General features: G+C 55.7%; 1 protein-coding gene across 6 annotated transcripts in view; it reads left to right on the forward strand.

The window, feature by feature from the left end:
• The window catches only part of BABAM2 (BRISC and BRCA1 A complex member 2), a 142,420-nt gene that overhangs the window by 71,463 nt on the left and 56,172 nt on the right, over positions 1 to 14,785 (forward strand). For all 6 annotated transcript variants that reach the window (XM_073556334.1, XM_073556332.1, XM_073556333.1 and 3 more), the window contains one exon: positions 696 to 805. In XM_073556334.1, the coding sequence (XP_073412435.1) occupies positions 696 to 805 (110 nt within the window). The remainder of the gene's footprint in view (positions 1 to 695; positions 806 to 14,785) is intronic.

Raw genomic sequence — 14,785 nt, forward strand, 5'->3', positions numbered from 1 at the left:
CTGTAGGAGGTGCTCTCCTTGCCCCTGTAGGAGGTGCTCTCCCTGCCCCTGTAGGAGGTGCTCTCCCTGCCCCTGTAGGAGGTGCTCTCCCTGCCCCTGTAGGAGGTGCTCTCCCTGCCCCTGTAGGAGGTGCTCTCCCTGCCCCTGTAGGAGGTGCTCTCCCTGCCCCTGTAGGAGGTGCTCTCCCTGCCCCTGTAGGAGGTGCGCTCCCTGCCCTGTAGGGGGCCTGCTCCTGCCACATTGACATTCTGCACAGTAAAGCGAGATGCACCTCCAGCATTATCTGCTGCTGGCGCTGGATGCTGATGTCAGGACCTCATGTCTCTGGGGGAGTCCAGTGGGCGGTCCCAGTCTCCTTTGGAGTCGTTTCATCCTGGAGTTGTAATCTCGGTCTAATAACATCTGATACATGCACGCTGCACAGATGGTCCTGGACAAATACATGCGCCAGATGCCACTGGAGTTACATTGTGATGCCAGGACTACAGGAGGCAGGCTCCGCCCCCTTGACTTTTCAAGATGACATGCTTTACTTTATTACTTAGTTTCCGCCTCCATCCATTATAAGACTATGGCAGCGGTTTAGGGCTGATATTTTAGATGACATATTCCCTATAAGATCTATAATTATGCGATTAATAACAATTATTTCGGTGCCGGGTGACGACCTTTGGGTTTTTTTTTTATCCCTTTAGGATGCTAACGAGGACCCAGGAGAAGATGTCGCTCTGCTCTCGGTCAGCTTTGAAGACGCAGAAGCTACACAAGTGTTCCCCAAACTCTTCCTGTCGCCCCGAGTTGAGCAGTAAGTGGAACCAGTACAGTTAAAGGGGTTGTCCAGAACGAAAAAACATGGCTGCCCGTGGGTTGTGTCAGCTATTACAGCTCACCAGTGATGTGGAAGTTGAGCGGCAATGCCACAACCAGCCTGTAGTCAGGAGTGCACCTCTAATGAATTCATGCTCTATTTCTGCTTCTACAAAGCAGATTATCTAAGCAGTCAGAGCTGCAGTGTAGAGCATGGGGGATGGACTGAGCAGCAGCCTGAGCTTCTGAGGGTTTTCAGACGACCTCAGTCTCCAAAGATCAATGCAGCCAAGTTGGACTCTTTGATCTTGGCAGCAGTGTAAAGCATGGAGGATGGAGAAAGAAGCAGCCTAAGCTTTTGAGGCATTGCAGACAACCTAAGCTGGAGTCTCTAATGTTAGCAGTGCCCCAGTGAGGGGGATTGTTAAATATCTTAAAGGGCCTTAAACCCCCTTTCTGACCCGGGCCTATTTGATCAGGTACGGATCATTACGTCGTCGTGATCGCACACAGGTGGTGTGTGGGCGATCGCCGCCGGGTGTCTGATTCTGACAGCGGACACCCGGCAGTAGGTGCCAGGAGCGAACATGATGGCAGCATTCCGGCAGAGGGCTGACAGCCCCTCCTCCTTTGCATCGGAGACCCCGCGGCGTGATGCGGGGTCCCATTTGTTGCCATGGTGACCCGATGTCGTCATGATCAGCTAGTAAACGTGCTATTCTTGCCCAGTGCACGATCAGCATGTCTCTGTCAGTGCAGCGCTGACAGCTTCTATAGCATGAACATGCTGCTTCATCTCCATGCCATAGAAGCGATCAGCCTGCAAAAAATGATTGTCCCATAACGGGTGAAAGTAAAAAATATGATTTTTTATTTTTACGGCTCTACGTTATAACCTTCTGTGACGCACTTGGGGGTTCAAAGTCTAGATAAGTTCCTTAGGGGGTCTAGTTTCCAAAATGGGGTCAGTTGTCGGGGGTTTCCACTGTTTAGGCACATCAGGTGCTCTCCAAACGCGACATGGCGTCCGATCTCAACGTCAGCCAATTTTGCTTTGAAAAAGTAAAACGGCGCTCCTTCCCTTCCGAGCGCTGCCATGCGCCCAAACAGTGGTTTACCCCCACATATGAGGTACCAGCCTACTCAGGACAAATTGCACAACAACTTTTGGGGTCCAATTTCTCCTGTTCCCCTTGGTAAAAGAAAAAAAATTTTGATTCCCAAATTGCGCTGATGTAAAGTAAACATGTGGGAAATGTTATTTATTAAGTTTTTTGTGTGCCGTATCTCTGTGATTTAAGGGCATAAAAATTCAAAGTTGGAAAATTGCGAAATTTTCAAAATTTTCGCCAAATTTCCGTATTTTTCACAAATAAGCGCAAGTCATATGAAAGAAATTTTACCGCTATCATGAAGTACAATATGTCACGAGAAAACAATGTCAGAATCACCGGGATCCATGGAAGCGTTCCAGAGTTATCACCTCATAAAGGAACAGTGGTCAGAATTGTAAAAATTGGCCCGGTCATTAACCTGCACACCACCCTTGGGGGTAAAGGGGTTAACATCAAATTTTGGAAATCCGTAATACCGCCAAAGTGTGTTAAACATCAGGTAGTTTAAATAAGGAGAGCAGCAGTGTAAAGCATAGGGGAAACAGAGCAGCTTCTTATGAGCATGAGGTGGATTTCAGACGACCTCAGACCCCAATAACCAGTGCAGCGAAGCTGAAGTCACAGAATATAGTGATCTCCCTATGAAATGTTGCTGTAGTGTAAAGCATGGGGGTGGACTAATGACCCCAATACACATTGGACAATAGTTTTCCGATCCCACCTAAATGAGCAGGATCAGCTGACGGTCTTATTGTGTATGGGGGCTCCCAGCTCTCCCTGGACAGATGTCGGGGGGAGGCTAGGGTCGGCAGATTGATCTCACTGCTGGACCCCTTATGTAGTTCAGGCCGCTCTCCCCTAATACATGTATGGGAGTTGGGGTAGAGAGCTGACTAATGTGTCTGGCAGGCGAAGGACTTCAGACCACCTCGGGCCCCGATAACCAGTGCAGTAAGCTGAAGTCACGTGTTACTGCAATTGAATATAGCTGCAGTGTAAAGCATGGAGGATGGACAGAACTTTTAATGAGCAAGAGGTTGATTTCAGACTACTTCAGGCCCCGATAACCAGTGCAGCGAAGCTAGAGTCACATATAGCAGTATCCAAATGGAACATAGCTGCAGTGTAAAGCATGGAGGATGGACACACTTATTGATGAGCAGAAGGAGGAGGACTTCAGAATACCTCTGACCCCAATAACCAGTGCAGCGATGCTAGAGTCACTTGTTATAGCAGTATCCAAATGGAACATAGCTGCAGTGTAAAGCATGGGGGATGGACACACTTATTGATGAGCAGGAGGACCTCACACAACCTCGGACCCCAATAACCAGTGGAGTCGCAGACCCTAGCTGTGTCTGTGATCGGTAGAGGACCCGGCCCTCGGCTTTAAGGCTGTGGCCCCCAGTGGGTGACTCGGCTCCATGTTTGGGCCCCTAGGACCCCTGCTCCTCTGGTTTTGCCCGTTGTGCGGGGACCCTGGAGTGACAGGACTCGGGCGTTTCAGGAACATCCGGCGATTTTATGAAGGTTGCAATAAATCCTGCTCCAACCGCAGAGAACAAAGGCCGGTGTTGTGTAACGCTCCTGTGTGCGGCGCCTCCAGAACCCGGGGTTACATGTTCGGGGAAACGATCCTGGTCACCCGCCAGCTCCGCCGACTTCTTGCCGTCCCCCGTTAACCCTACTTGTGCCGGCTCCCTGTGACTTGACCTGCTTTGACACCCAGAGGCTGAGGGTCTGTTACCATTGTATCCAGACAATCCTCTGTGACATATGTCAGCGGTCTTGATAGTTTGCTACAATGTATCGGTGCAGGTGACATTTACCAGCCCATTGATTGCAGCTGAGGGTCCGTTACAGTTGCATCCAGTGTAGCCATCCTGGCGGTTTGCTGCAGCGTCTACGTCCTCGGAGACTTCTGGGGGCTTTCTCTTGTTTGTTTGGCCCTTGGATCCATTCACCTCCTCCCATTTGTAACCAATTTCCAGATAAAACAGCCTGCACCGATACACTGTAACAAACCGCATCAGGAAAGCTGCTGATTTTTGCTCACAGAGGACTGTTTAGACTGGATACTATTGTAACAGACCCTCAGCTGTGACTCATTCATTAGTCAATCGACTGATAATTGTCACCTGCACTGATACATTGTAGCAAACAATCAGGAAAGCTGTGGGATTTTGCTCACAGAGGATTGTGTGGACTGGATGCAATTGTCACAGACCCTCAGTGGTGAGAAGCTGAAGGTGCACAGACTTCAGGGTGTAGCTATTCTGCTTGCAGAGGTTGGGGGGGTACATTGGGACGGTGTGTTCTGCCTGCTGCTTCCCTGGCTGTCGCTGGCAGGCAGGCCGGCATTTGTGGGCTGCATCAATGTCATCAGACTGCTGCCTGCTGCTTTACTGGGGACTAGTGACATCACCGAGCGCAGCGGGGGCCGCGGCTGAGTGGGGGGCAGCAGCCCTGTCCTTGGCAATAAACCGAGATTCTGCGAAAAAGATGATGATCTGCAAACTATGTGCCGAGAGAAGTTCCTCTGCTTGCTGTCAGTGTCTGGGAACGCTGCTTGCTGTCAGTGTCTGGGAACGCTGCTTGCTGTCAGTGTCTGGGAACGCTGCTTGCTGTCAGTGTCTGGGAACGCTGCTTGCTGTCAGTGTCTGGGAACGCTGCTTGCGGTCAGTGACTGGGAACGCTGCTTGCTGTCAGTGTCTGGGAACGCTGCTTGCTGTCAGTGTCTGGGAACGCTGCTTGCTGTCAGTGTCTTGGAACGCTGCTTGCTGTCAGTGACTGGGAACGCTGCTTGCTGTCAGTGTCTGGGAACGCTGCTTGCGGTCAGTGACTGGGAACGCTGCTTGCTGTCAGTGTCTGGGAACGCTGCTTGCAGTCAGTGACTGGGAACGCTGCTTGCTGTCAGTGTCTGGGAACGCTGCTTGCTGTCAGTGTCTGGGAACGCTGCTTGCTGTCAGTGTCTGGGAACGCTGCTTGCTGTCAGTGTCTTGGAACGCTGCTTGCTGTCAGTGTCTGGGAACGCTGCTTGCTGTCAGTGTCTGGGAACGCTGCTTGCGGTCAGTGACTGGGAACGCTGCTTGCTGTCAGTGACTGGGAACGCTGCTTGCTGTCAGTGTCTGGGAACGCTGCTTGCTGTCGGTGTCTGGGAACGCTGCTTGCTGTCGGTGTCTGGGAACGCTGCTTCCTGTCGGTGTCTGGGAACGCTGCCTGCTGTCAGTGACTGGGAACGCTGCTTGCTGTCAGTGACTGGGAACGCTGCTTGCTGTCAGTGTCTTGGAACGCTGCTTGCTGTCAGTGACTGGGAACGCTGCTTGCTGTCAGTGTCTGGGAACGCTGCTTGCTGTCAGTGTCTGGGAACGCTGCTTGCTGTCAGTGTCTTGGAACGCTGCTTGCTGTCAGTGACTGGGAACGCTGCTTGCTGTCAGTGTCTGGGAACGCTGCTTGCGGTCAGTGACTGGGAACGCTGCTTGCTGTCAGTGTCTGGGAACGCTGCTTGCGGTCAGTGACTGGGAACGCTGCTTGCTGTCAGTGTCTGGGAACGCTGCTTGCAGTCAGTGACTGGGAACGCTGCTTGCTGTCAGTGTCTGGGAACGCTGCTTGCTGTCAGTGTCTGGGAACGCTGCTTGCTGTCAGTGTCTGGGAACGCTGCTTGCTGTCAGTGTCTTGGAACGCTGCTTGCTGTCAGTGTCTGGGAACGCTGCTTGCGGTCAGTGACTGGGAACGCTGCTTGCTGTCAGTGACTGGGAACGCTGCTTGCTGTCAGTGTCTGGGAACGCTGCTTGCTGTCGGTGTCTGGGAACGCTGCTTGCTGTCGGTGTCTGGGAACGCTGCTTCCTGTCGGTGTCTGGGAACGCTGCCTGCTGTCAGTGACTGGGAACGCTGCTTGCTGTCAGTGACTGGGAACGCTGCTTGCTGTCAGTGACTGGGAACGCTGCTTGCTGTCAGTGACTGGGAACGCTGCTTGCTGTCAGTGACTGGGAACGCTGCTTGCTGTCAGTGACTGGGAACGCTGCTTGCGGTCAGTGTCTTGGAACGCCGCTTGCGGTCAGTGTCTTGGAACGCCGCTTGCGGTCAGTGTCTTGGAACGCCGCTTGCTGTCAGTGTCTTGGAACGCCGCTTGCTGTCAGTGTCTTGGAACGCCGCTTGCTGTCAGTGTCTTGGAACGCCGCTTGCTGTCAGTGTCTTGGAACGCCGCTTGCTGTCAGTGTCTTGGAACGCCGCTTGCTGTCAGTGACTGGGAACGCCGCTTGCTGTCAGTGACTGGGAACGCCGCTTGCTGTCAGTGACTGGGAACGCCGCTTGCTGTCAGTGACTGGGAACGCCGCTTGCTGTCAGTGACTGGGAACGCCGCTTGCTGTCAGTGACTGGGAACGCCGCTTGCTGTCAGTGACTGGGAACGCCGCTTGCTGTCAGTGACTGGGAACGCCGCTTGCTGTCAGTGACTGGGAACGCCGCTTGCTGTCAGTGACTGGGAACGCCGCTTGCTGTCAGTGACTGGGAACGCCGCTTGCTGTCAGTGACTGGGAACGCCGCTTGCTGTCAGTGACTGGGAACGCCGCTTGCTGTCAGTGACTGGGAACGCCGCTTGCTGTCAGTGTCTTGGAACGCCGCTTGCTGTCAGTGTCTTGGAACGCCGCTTGCTGTCAGTGTCTTGGAACGCCGCTTGCTGTCAGTGACTGGGAACGCCGCTTGCTGTCAGTGACTGGGAACGCCGCTTGCTGTCAGTGACTGGGAACGCCGCTTGCTGTCAGTGACTGTAAATCTGTCTCCATTGTATCATGCTTGCAGAGGTGCTCGGTTCGTGACAGTGTGTCGGGGCAGCTGTGTCATTTGAACACTATCAGGATCTCAATAATAATGCGTTCATTGAGTGACAGCAAACGGAGGTCTTGAAGATGTTGTGGATTTAAAACACCAAGGTCACAATCAATAAAACTGGAAAATATATTCTCCGGAGGAAATAATTCCCCCCAATGATTTGCTGATCGTCACCTCGCTGACCTGGGGGGGGCGCACATTGGGAAATGTAGTGTACATGGCTGAGTGGGGGGGCTTCTTATGACCCCCGTCCATCCCTTAGGGCTGACGGTCAATGGTCGTCTTCATGGTACAAAACTCTTTTACTGCAGCCTGAAAGGGGAAGGGAAATAAATGACATTGATCAGGAGATTTGTGGTCTAGTGATCGGTGCAGTCAGAGACCCCTTTAAGGCTTAGGGGTTCTTTTCTTCTTGTCTCCCCTGCCATGAGGCTGCTCAGAGGTCACGTGTCCTGGGGTGACCTGGAGCAGTGAGCACGTCTGTAACTTCCTGAGTTGGTGACCGCACTGTATATAGAGAATATGGAGAGAAATACTTCATGCTGCCTCCTGTGGGTCCTCGTGGAGCGCCGGCTGCCTGCCGGTGAACGCTGCATTGTGTATACCACACAGGTATCAGGATCAGCACAAACTCTCCTGAAATACTCTGTGCTGCTGCGTCCTCCCCGACGCTGAGCGCACTCCTCCTGAAATACTCTGTGCTGCTGAGTCCTCGCCGACGCTGAGCGCACTCCTGAAATACTCTGTGCTGCTGCGTCCTCCCCGACGCTGAGCGCTCTCCTGAAATACTCAGTGCTGCTGCGTCCTCCCCGACGCTGAGCACACTCCTCCTGAAATACTCTGTGCTGCTGCGTCCTCCCGGACGCTGAGCGCACTCCTCCTGAAATACTCTGTGCTGCTGCGTCCTCCCGGACGCTGAGCGCACTCCTCCTGAAATACTCTGTGCTGCTGCGTCCTCCCCGATGCCGAGCACACTCCTCCTGAAATACTCTGTGCTGCTGCGTCCTCCCCGACGCTGAGCACTCTCCTCCTGAAATACTCTGTGCTGCTGCGTCCTCCCCGACGCTGAGCACACTCCTCCTGAAATACTCTGTGCTGCTGCGTCCTCCCCGACACCGAGCACACTCCTCCTGAAATACTCTGTGCTGCTGCGTCCTCCCCGACGCTGAGCGCACTCCTGAAATACTCTGTGCTGCTGCGTCCTCCCCGACGCTGAGCACACTCCTCCTGAACTACTCTGTGCTGCTGCGTCCTCCCCGACGCCGAGCACACTCCTCCTGAAATACTCTGTGCTGCTGCGTCCTCCCCGACGCCGAGCACACTCCTCCTGAAATACTCTGTGCTGCTGCGTCCTCCCCGACGCCGAGCACACTCCTCCTGAAATACTCTGTGCTGCTGCGTCCTCCCCGACGCTGAGCACACTCCTCCTGACATACTCTGCTGCTTGGGATCCTGCTCCTTTCACAATGAGGTTTTCAGTCTCTTCCTCCCACGAGGTCTGCACACTCCTCTTCTGACATCCTCTGTGCTGCTGCTGGGCGTTTCAGCTTCTTCCACTATGTATCTACCAGAGAAAAGACCTGCGCTTACATGGCAGCCATCCATAGGTGGCACAAGTGAGACACTGGAGGAGACCCTCTCTGCATACTTGTTTCCCAGGATGCATTGCCTCATAGAAAATACCATACTGGCGAAATAATGGCAGAAAGGAGACGGGGCCTATAGGAGCTTCCAGTCCGTCCAATCACTTCTCAGCATTTTGGCTCAGATAAAGTGTAGTACCTGTCGTTATCAGTGCAGGGTGGGCACATCCAGATAAGGTGCGGTACCTGCTGTTATCAGTGCAGGGTGGGCACATCCAGATAAGGTGCGGTACCTGCTGTTATCAGTGCAGGGTGGGCACATCCAGATAAGGTGCGGTACCTGCTGTTATCAGTGCAGGGTGGGCACATCCAGATAAGGTGCGGTATCTGCTGTTATCAGTGCAGGGTGGGCACATCCAGATAAGGTAAGGTGCGGTACCTGCTGTTATCAGTGCAGGGTGGGCACATCCAGATAAGGTGTGGTACCTGCTGTTATCAGTGCAGGGTGGGCACATCCAGATAAGGTGCGGTACCTGTCGTTATCAGTGCAGGGTGGGCACATCCAGATAAGGTGGTGTACCTGTAATTATCAATGCAGGGTGGGCACATCCAGATAAGGTGTGGTACCTGCTGTTATCAGTGCAGGGTGGGCACATCCAGATAAGGTGGGGGTACCTGCCGTTATCAGTGCAGGGTGGGCACATCCAGATAAGGTGCGGTACCTGTCGTTATCAGTGCAGGGTGGGCGCATCCAGATAAGGTGCGGTACCTGCTGTTATCAGTGGAGGGTGGGCGCATCCAGATAAGGTGTGGTACCTGCTGTTATCAGTGCAGGGTGGGCACATCCAGATAAGGTGTGGTACCTGCTGTTATCAGTGCAGGGTGGGCGCATCCAGATAAGGTGTGGTACCTGCTGTTATCAGTGCAGGGTGGGCACATCCAGATAAGGTGTGGTACCTGCTGTTATCAGTGCAGGGTGGGCACATCCAGATAAGGTGCGGTACCTGCTGTTATCAGTGCAGGGTGGGTGCATCCAGATAAGGTGCGGTACCTGTCGTTATCAGTGCAGGGTGGGCGCATCCAGATAAGGTGCGGTACCTGTCGTTATCAGTGCAGGGTGGGCGCATCCAGATTAGGTGCGGTACCTGCTGTTATCAGTGCAGGGTGGGCGCATCCAGATAAGGTGTGGTACCTGCTGTTATCAGTGCAGGGTGGGCACATCCAGATAAGGTGCGGTACCTGCTGTTATCAGTGCAGGGTGGGCACATCCAGATAAGGTGCGGTACCTGCTGTTATCAGTGCAGGGTGGGCACATCCAGATAAGGTGTGGTACCTGCTGTTATCAGTGCAGGGTGGGCACATCCAGATAAGGTGCGGTACCTGCTGTTATCAGTGCAGGGTGGGCACATCCAGATAAGGTGCGGTACCTGCTGTTATCAGTGCAGGGTGGGCACATCCAGATAAGGTGGGGGTACCTGCCGTTATCAGTGCAGGGTGGGCACATCCAGATAAGGTGCGGTACCTGTCGTTATCAGTGCAGGGTGGGCACATCCAGATAAGGTGCGGTACCTGTCTTTATCAGTGCAGGGTGGGCACATCCAGATAAGGTGCGGTACCTGTCGTTATCAGTGCAGGGTGGGCACATCCAGATAAGGTGGGGGTACCTGTCGTTATCAGTGCAGGGTGGGCACATCCAGATAAGGTGCAGTACCTGCTGTTATCAGTGCAGGGTGGGCACATCCAGATAAGGTGTAGTACCTGTAATTATCAGTGCAGGGTGGGCGCATCCAGATAAGGTGTAGTACCAGGGTTAGTACGGGGGGCCGGAATAGCACCGCTCTATACACCATTTAGTGGCCAGTCACAGTACTACAGCTCAGCTCCTATTTAAGTGACCGTGATCTGCGCTGCAGTTCCAAGAACGGCCACTATGTGGTGAAGTGTTTCTGCTCTGTACCCTGTGTTCCCACAGTGGCGATTACTGATAATGGGGGTCCTGGGTGTTGGAGCCCCACAGGTCTGATGTTGAGGACATACCCTGAGGCCGGGTCATCATTATCTTCGGTACAACCCCTTTAAGGTCACATAACCCAAGCCTGAGACTCGTGACTTCTCCTGGCACCAGCACTTTACGCTTTGCACTTTTATGTTGAGATCAAAGTGAAACCACAAGAGCCGCATTCCTTCCATCCATTGCAAGGAAGAGTAAACAGAAATAATTCAGCGAGACTGATCACAGCGCCTGGGAAATGAAATGGGGATCTGGCAGCCGCTCCTGCCCTCGTCTTCCTCTTTACGGGATTTGGGGAGATAACTGTATAATAAATATTGTCATGGTTGAGGGATATTTAGTGGGGGATGAATATACAGACGTTCACAGGCGCATCTGGTAAAGGATGGGGGGCGACTTATCGAAATCCGGGCTGTCAGGTCGGCCTGGGGGTGCGGGACATGCCGTGCTCCCAGTCTGGGACGCCTTCCAGAAATGGTTTTCAGAGCGTAGACTCAGCAATTTTCTTCCCTGTCCTACAAGCTGGGAAACACAAAACACCACACCTTAAAATGTTCAACCCCGGAGAACAAGCCAGCGGCGGAAAAAGCCGAAGCGCTCCCACCCCTCCCCAGTCTGTGATGGGAATGAGACGTTTCACCCAAAATGTCAGCAGGACGGTGTCGGACACAAACATTGAGGCTGTGATCCCGACCCGCGGCTTCTTGGCTGCCCATCAGCAGACGGCAGAGCGTTTCATGTTGGGATCCCCCCAGGTATAAGGGTTTATATGGAACTGTCCTATAGGCGACACCAGCCCACCATGGAGGGATCACTACTGAAATACTCTGTGCTGCGTCTTCTGCGGGGTCTAAATCTGAGAACATTTCCAGATTAAAGGGAAACTCCATGGAAATTCTGAAGATTCCCATAAATATGAAAACTGTGTCCAAACCCAACAATGTCGACAAGAGCAGAACTAGTGATGTGTTTTGGGGAGTCTCGCATCTCCCCTGATAGCAGATGTCAGGAAAACACAGATCGGGCATGTCTGATTTCAGTATGCTTCATCCTGGTCAGCCACATACAGAGGGACCTGGATGGGACAGAGAAGTGAAGAGGAAGGCTGAGGGGCACCTTGAGGAAGGCTGGGGGGCACCTGGAGGAAGACTGAGGAAGACTGAGGGTGAAGAAGGCTGAGGGACACCTGGAGGAAGGCTGAGGGGCACCTGGAGGAAGGCTGAGGGGCACCTGGAGGAAGGCTGAGGGGCACCTGGAGGAAGGCTGAGGGGCACCTGGAGGAAGGCTGAGGGGCACCTGGAGGAAGGCTGAGGGGCACCTGGAGGAAGGCTGAGGGGCACCTGGAGGAAGGCTGAGGGGCACCTTGAGGAAGGCTGGGGGTCACCTGAGGAAGGCTGAGGGTCACCTGGAGGAAGTCTGAGGGGCACCTTGAGGAAGGCTGGGGGTCACCTGGAGGAAGGCTGAGGAAGACTGAGGGTGAAGAAGGCTGAGGGACACCTGGAGGAAGGCTGAGGGGCACCTGGAGGAAGACTGAGGGGCACCTGGAGGAAGGCTGAGGGGCACCTGGAGGAAGGCTGAGGGGCACCTGGAGGAAGGCTGGGGGTCACCTGGAGGAAGTCTGAGGGGCACCTGGAGGAAGGCTGAGGGGCACCTTGAGGAAGGCTGGGGGTCACCTGGAGGAAGGCTGAGGGTCACCTGGAGGAAGTCTGAGGGGCACCTGGAGGAAGTCTGAGGGGCACCTTGAGGAAGGCTGGGGGGCACCTGGAGGAAGACTGAGGAAGACTGAGGGTGAAGAAGGCTGAGGGACACCTGGAGGAAGGCTGAGGGGGGAGGAAGACTGAGGGGCGCCTGGAGGAAGACTGAGGGGCGCCTGGAGGAAGACTGGGGGACACCTGGAGGAAGGCTGAGGGGCACCTGAAGGAAGGCTGAGGGGGAATAGACTAAGGGGCACCTGGAGGAAGACTAAGGGGCACCTGGAGGAAGACTGAGGGGCACCTGGAGGAAGGCTGAGGGGCACCTGGAGGAAGGCTGAGGGGCACCTGGAGGAAGGCTGAGGGGCACCTGGAGGAAGACTGAGGGGCACCTGGAGGAAGGCTGAGGGGCACCTGGAGGAAGGCTGAGGGGGAAGAAGGCCGAGGGGCGCCTGGAGGAAGACTGAGGGGCACCTGGAGGAAGGCTGAGGGGGAAGAAGGCCGAGGGGTGCCTGGAGGAAGGCTGAGGGACACCTGGAGGAAGACTGAGGGGGAAGAAGACTGAAGGGCACCTGGAGGAAGGTTGAAGGGGAGGAAGTCTGAGGGACACCTGGAGGAAGTCTGAGGGACACCTGGAGGAAGGCTGAGGGTCACCTGGAGGAAGGCTGAGGGTCACCTGGAGGAAGTCTGAGGGTCACCTGGAGGAAGTCTGAGGGGCACCTGGAGGAAGTCTGAGGGGCACCTTGAGGAAGGCTGGGGGGCACCTGGAGGAAGGCTGAGGAAGACTGAGGGTGAAGAAGGCTGAGGGACACCTGGAGGAAGGCTGAGGGGGGAAGATGACTGAGGGGCGCCTGGAGGAAGACTGAGGGGCGCCTGGAGGAAGACTGAGGGGCACCTGGAGGAAGACTGGGGGACACCTGGAGGAAGTCTGAGGGGCACCTTGAGGAAGGCTGGGGGTCACCTGGAGGAAGGCAGAGGAAGACTGAGGGTGAAGAAGGCTGAGGGACACCTGGAGGAAGGCTGAGGGGCACCTGGAGGAAGACTGAGGGGCACCTGGAGGAAGGCTGAGGGGCACCTGGAGGAAGGCTGAGGGGCACCTTGAGGAAGGCCTGGGGTCACCTGGAGGAAGGCTGAGGGTCACCTGGAGGAAGTCTGAGGGGCACCTGGAGGAAGGCTGAGGGGCACCTTGAGGAAGGCTGGGGGTCACCTGGAGGAAGGCTGAGGGTCACCTGGAGGAAGTCTGAGGGGCACCTGGAGGAAGTCTGAGGGGCACCTTGAGGAAGGCTGGGGGGCACCTGGAGGAAGACTGAGGAAGACTGAGGGTGAAGAAGGCTGAGGGACACCTGGAGGAAGGCTGAGGGGGGAGGAAGACTGAGGGGCGCCTGGAGGAAGACTGAGGGGCGCCTGGAGGAAGACTGGGGGACACCTGGAGGAAGGCTGAGGGGCACCTGAAGGAAGGCTGAGGGGGAATAGACTAAGGGGCACCTGGAGGAAGACTAAGGGGCACCTGGAGGAAGACTAAGGGGCACCTGGAGGAAGGCTGAGGGGCACCTGGAGGAAGGCTGAGGGGCACCTGGAGGAAGGCTGAGGGGCACCTGGAGGAAGGCTGAGGGGCACCTGGAGGAAGACTGAGGGGCACCTGGAGGAAGGCTGAGGGGCACCTGGAGGAAGGCTGAGGGGGAAGAAGGCCGAGGGGCGCCTGGAGGAAGACTGAGGGGCACCTGGAGGAAGGCTGAGGGGGAAGAAGGCCGAGGGGTGCCTGGAGGAAGGCTGAGGGACACCTGGAGGAAGACTGAGGGGGAAGAAGACTGAAGGGCACCTGGAGGAAGGTTGAAGGGGAGGAAGTCTGAGGGACACCTGGAGGAAGGCTGAGGGTCACCTGGAGGAAGGCTGAGGGTCACCTGGAGGAAGGCTGAGGGTCACCTGGAGGAAAGCTGAGGGGCACCTGGAGGAAGTCTGAGGGGCACCTGGAGGAAGTCTGAGGGGCACCTTGAGGAAGGCTGGGGGGCACCTGGAGGAAGGCTGACTAAGACTGAGGGTGAAGAAGGCTGAGGGACACCTGGAGGAAGGCTGAGGGGGGGAAGATGACTGAGGGTCACCTGGAGGAAGTCTGAGGGGCACCTTGAGGAAGTCTGAGGGGCACCTTGAGGAAGGCTGGGGGGCACCTGGAGGAAGGCTGAGGAAGACTGAGGGTGAAGAAGGCTGAGGGACACCTGAAGGAAGGCTGAGGGGAGGAAGACTGAGGGGCACCTGGAGGAAGGCTGAGGGGCACCTGGAGGAAGGCTGAGGGGCACCTGGAGGAAGGCTGAGGGGCACCTGGAGGAAGGCTGAGGGTCACCTGGAGGAAGGCTGAGGGTCACCTGGAGGAAGGCTGAGGGTCACCTGGAGGAAGGCTGAGGGTCACCTGGAGGAAAGCTGAGGGTCACCTGGAGGAAGGCTGAGGGTCACCTGGAGGAAGTCTGAGGGGCACCTGGAGGAAGGCTGGGGGGCACCTGGAGGAAGGCTGAGGGGGAGGAAGATTGAGGGACACCTGGAGGAAGGCTGATGGGCACCTGGAGGAAGTCTGAGAGGCACCTGGAGGAAGGCTGAGAGTCACCTGGAGGAAGTCTGAGGGGCACCTGGAGGAAGGCTGAGGGGCACCTGGAGGAAGACTGAGGGGCACCTGGAGGAAGACTGAGGGGCACCTGGAGGAAGGCTGAGGGGCACCTGGAGGAAGGCTGAGGGGGAAGAAGGCCGAGGGGCGCCTGG

This window comes from Dendrobates tinctorius, unplaced genomic scaffold, assembly GCF_039654945.1.
Source record: "Dendrobates tinctorius isolate UK_male_01 unplaced genomic scaffold, ASM3965494v1 ptg000232l, whole genome shotgun sequence".
Taxonomy (NCBI): Eukaryota; Metazoa; Chordata; class Amphibia; order Anura; family Dendrobatidae; genus Dendrobates; species Dendrobates tinctorius.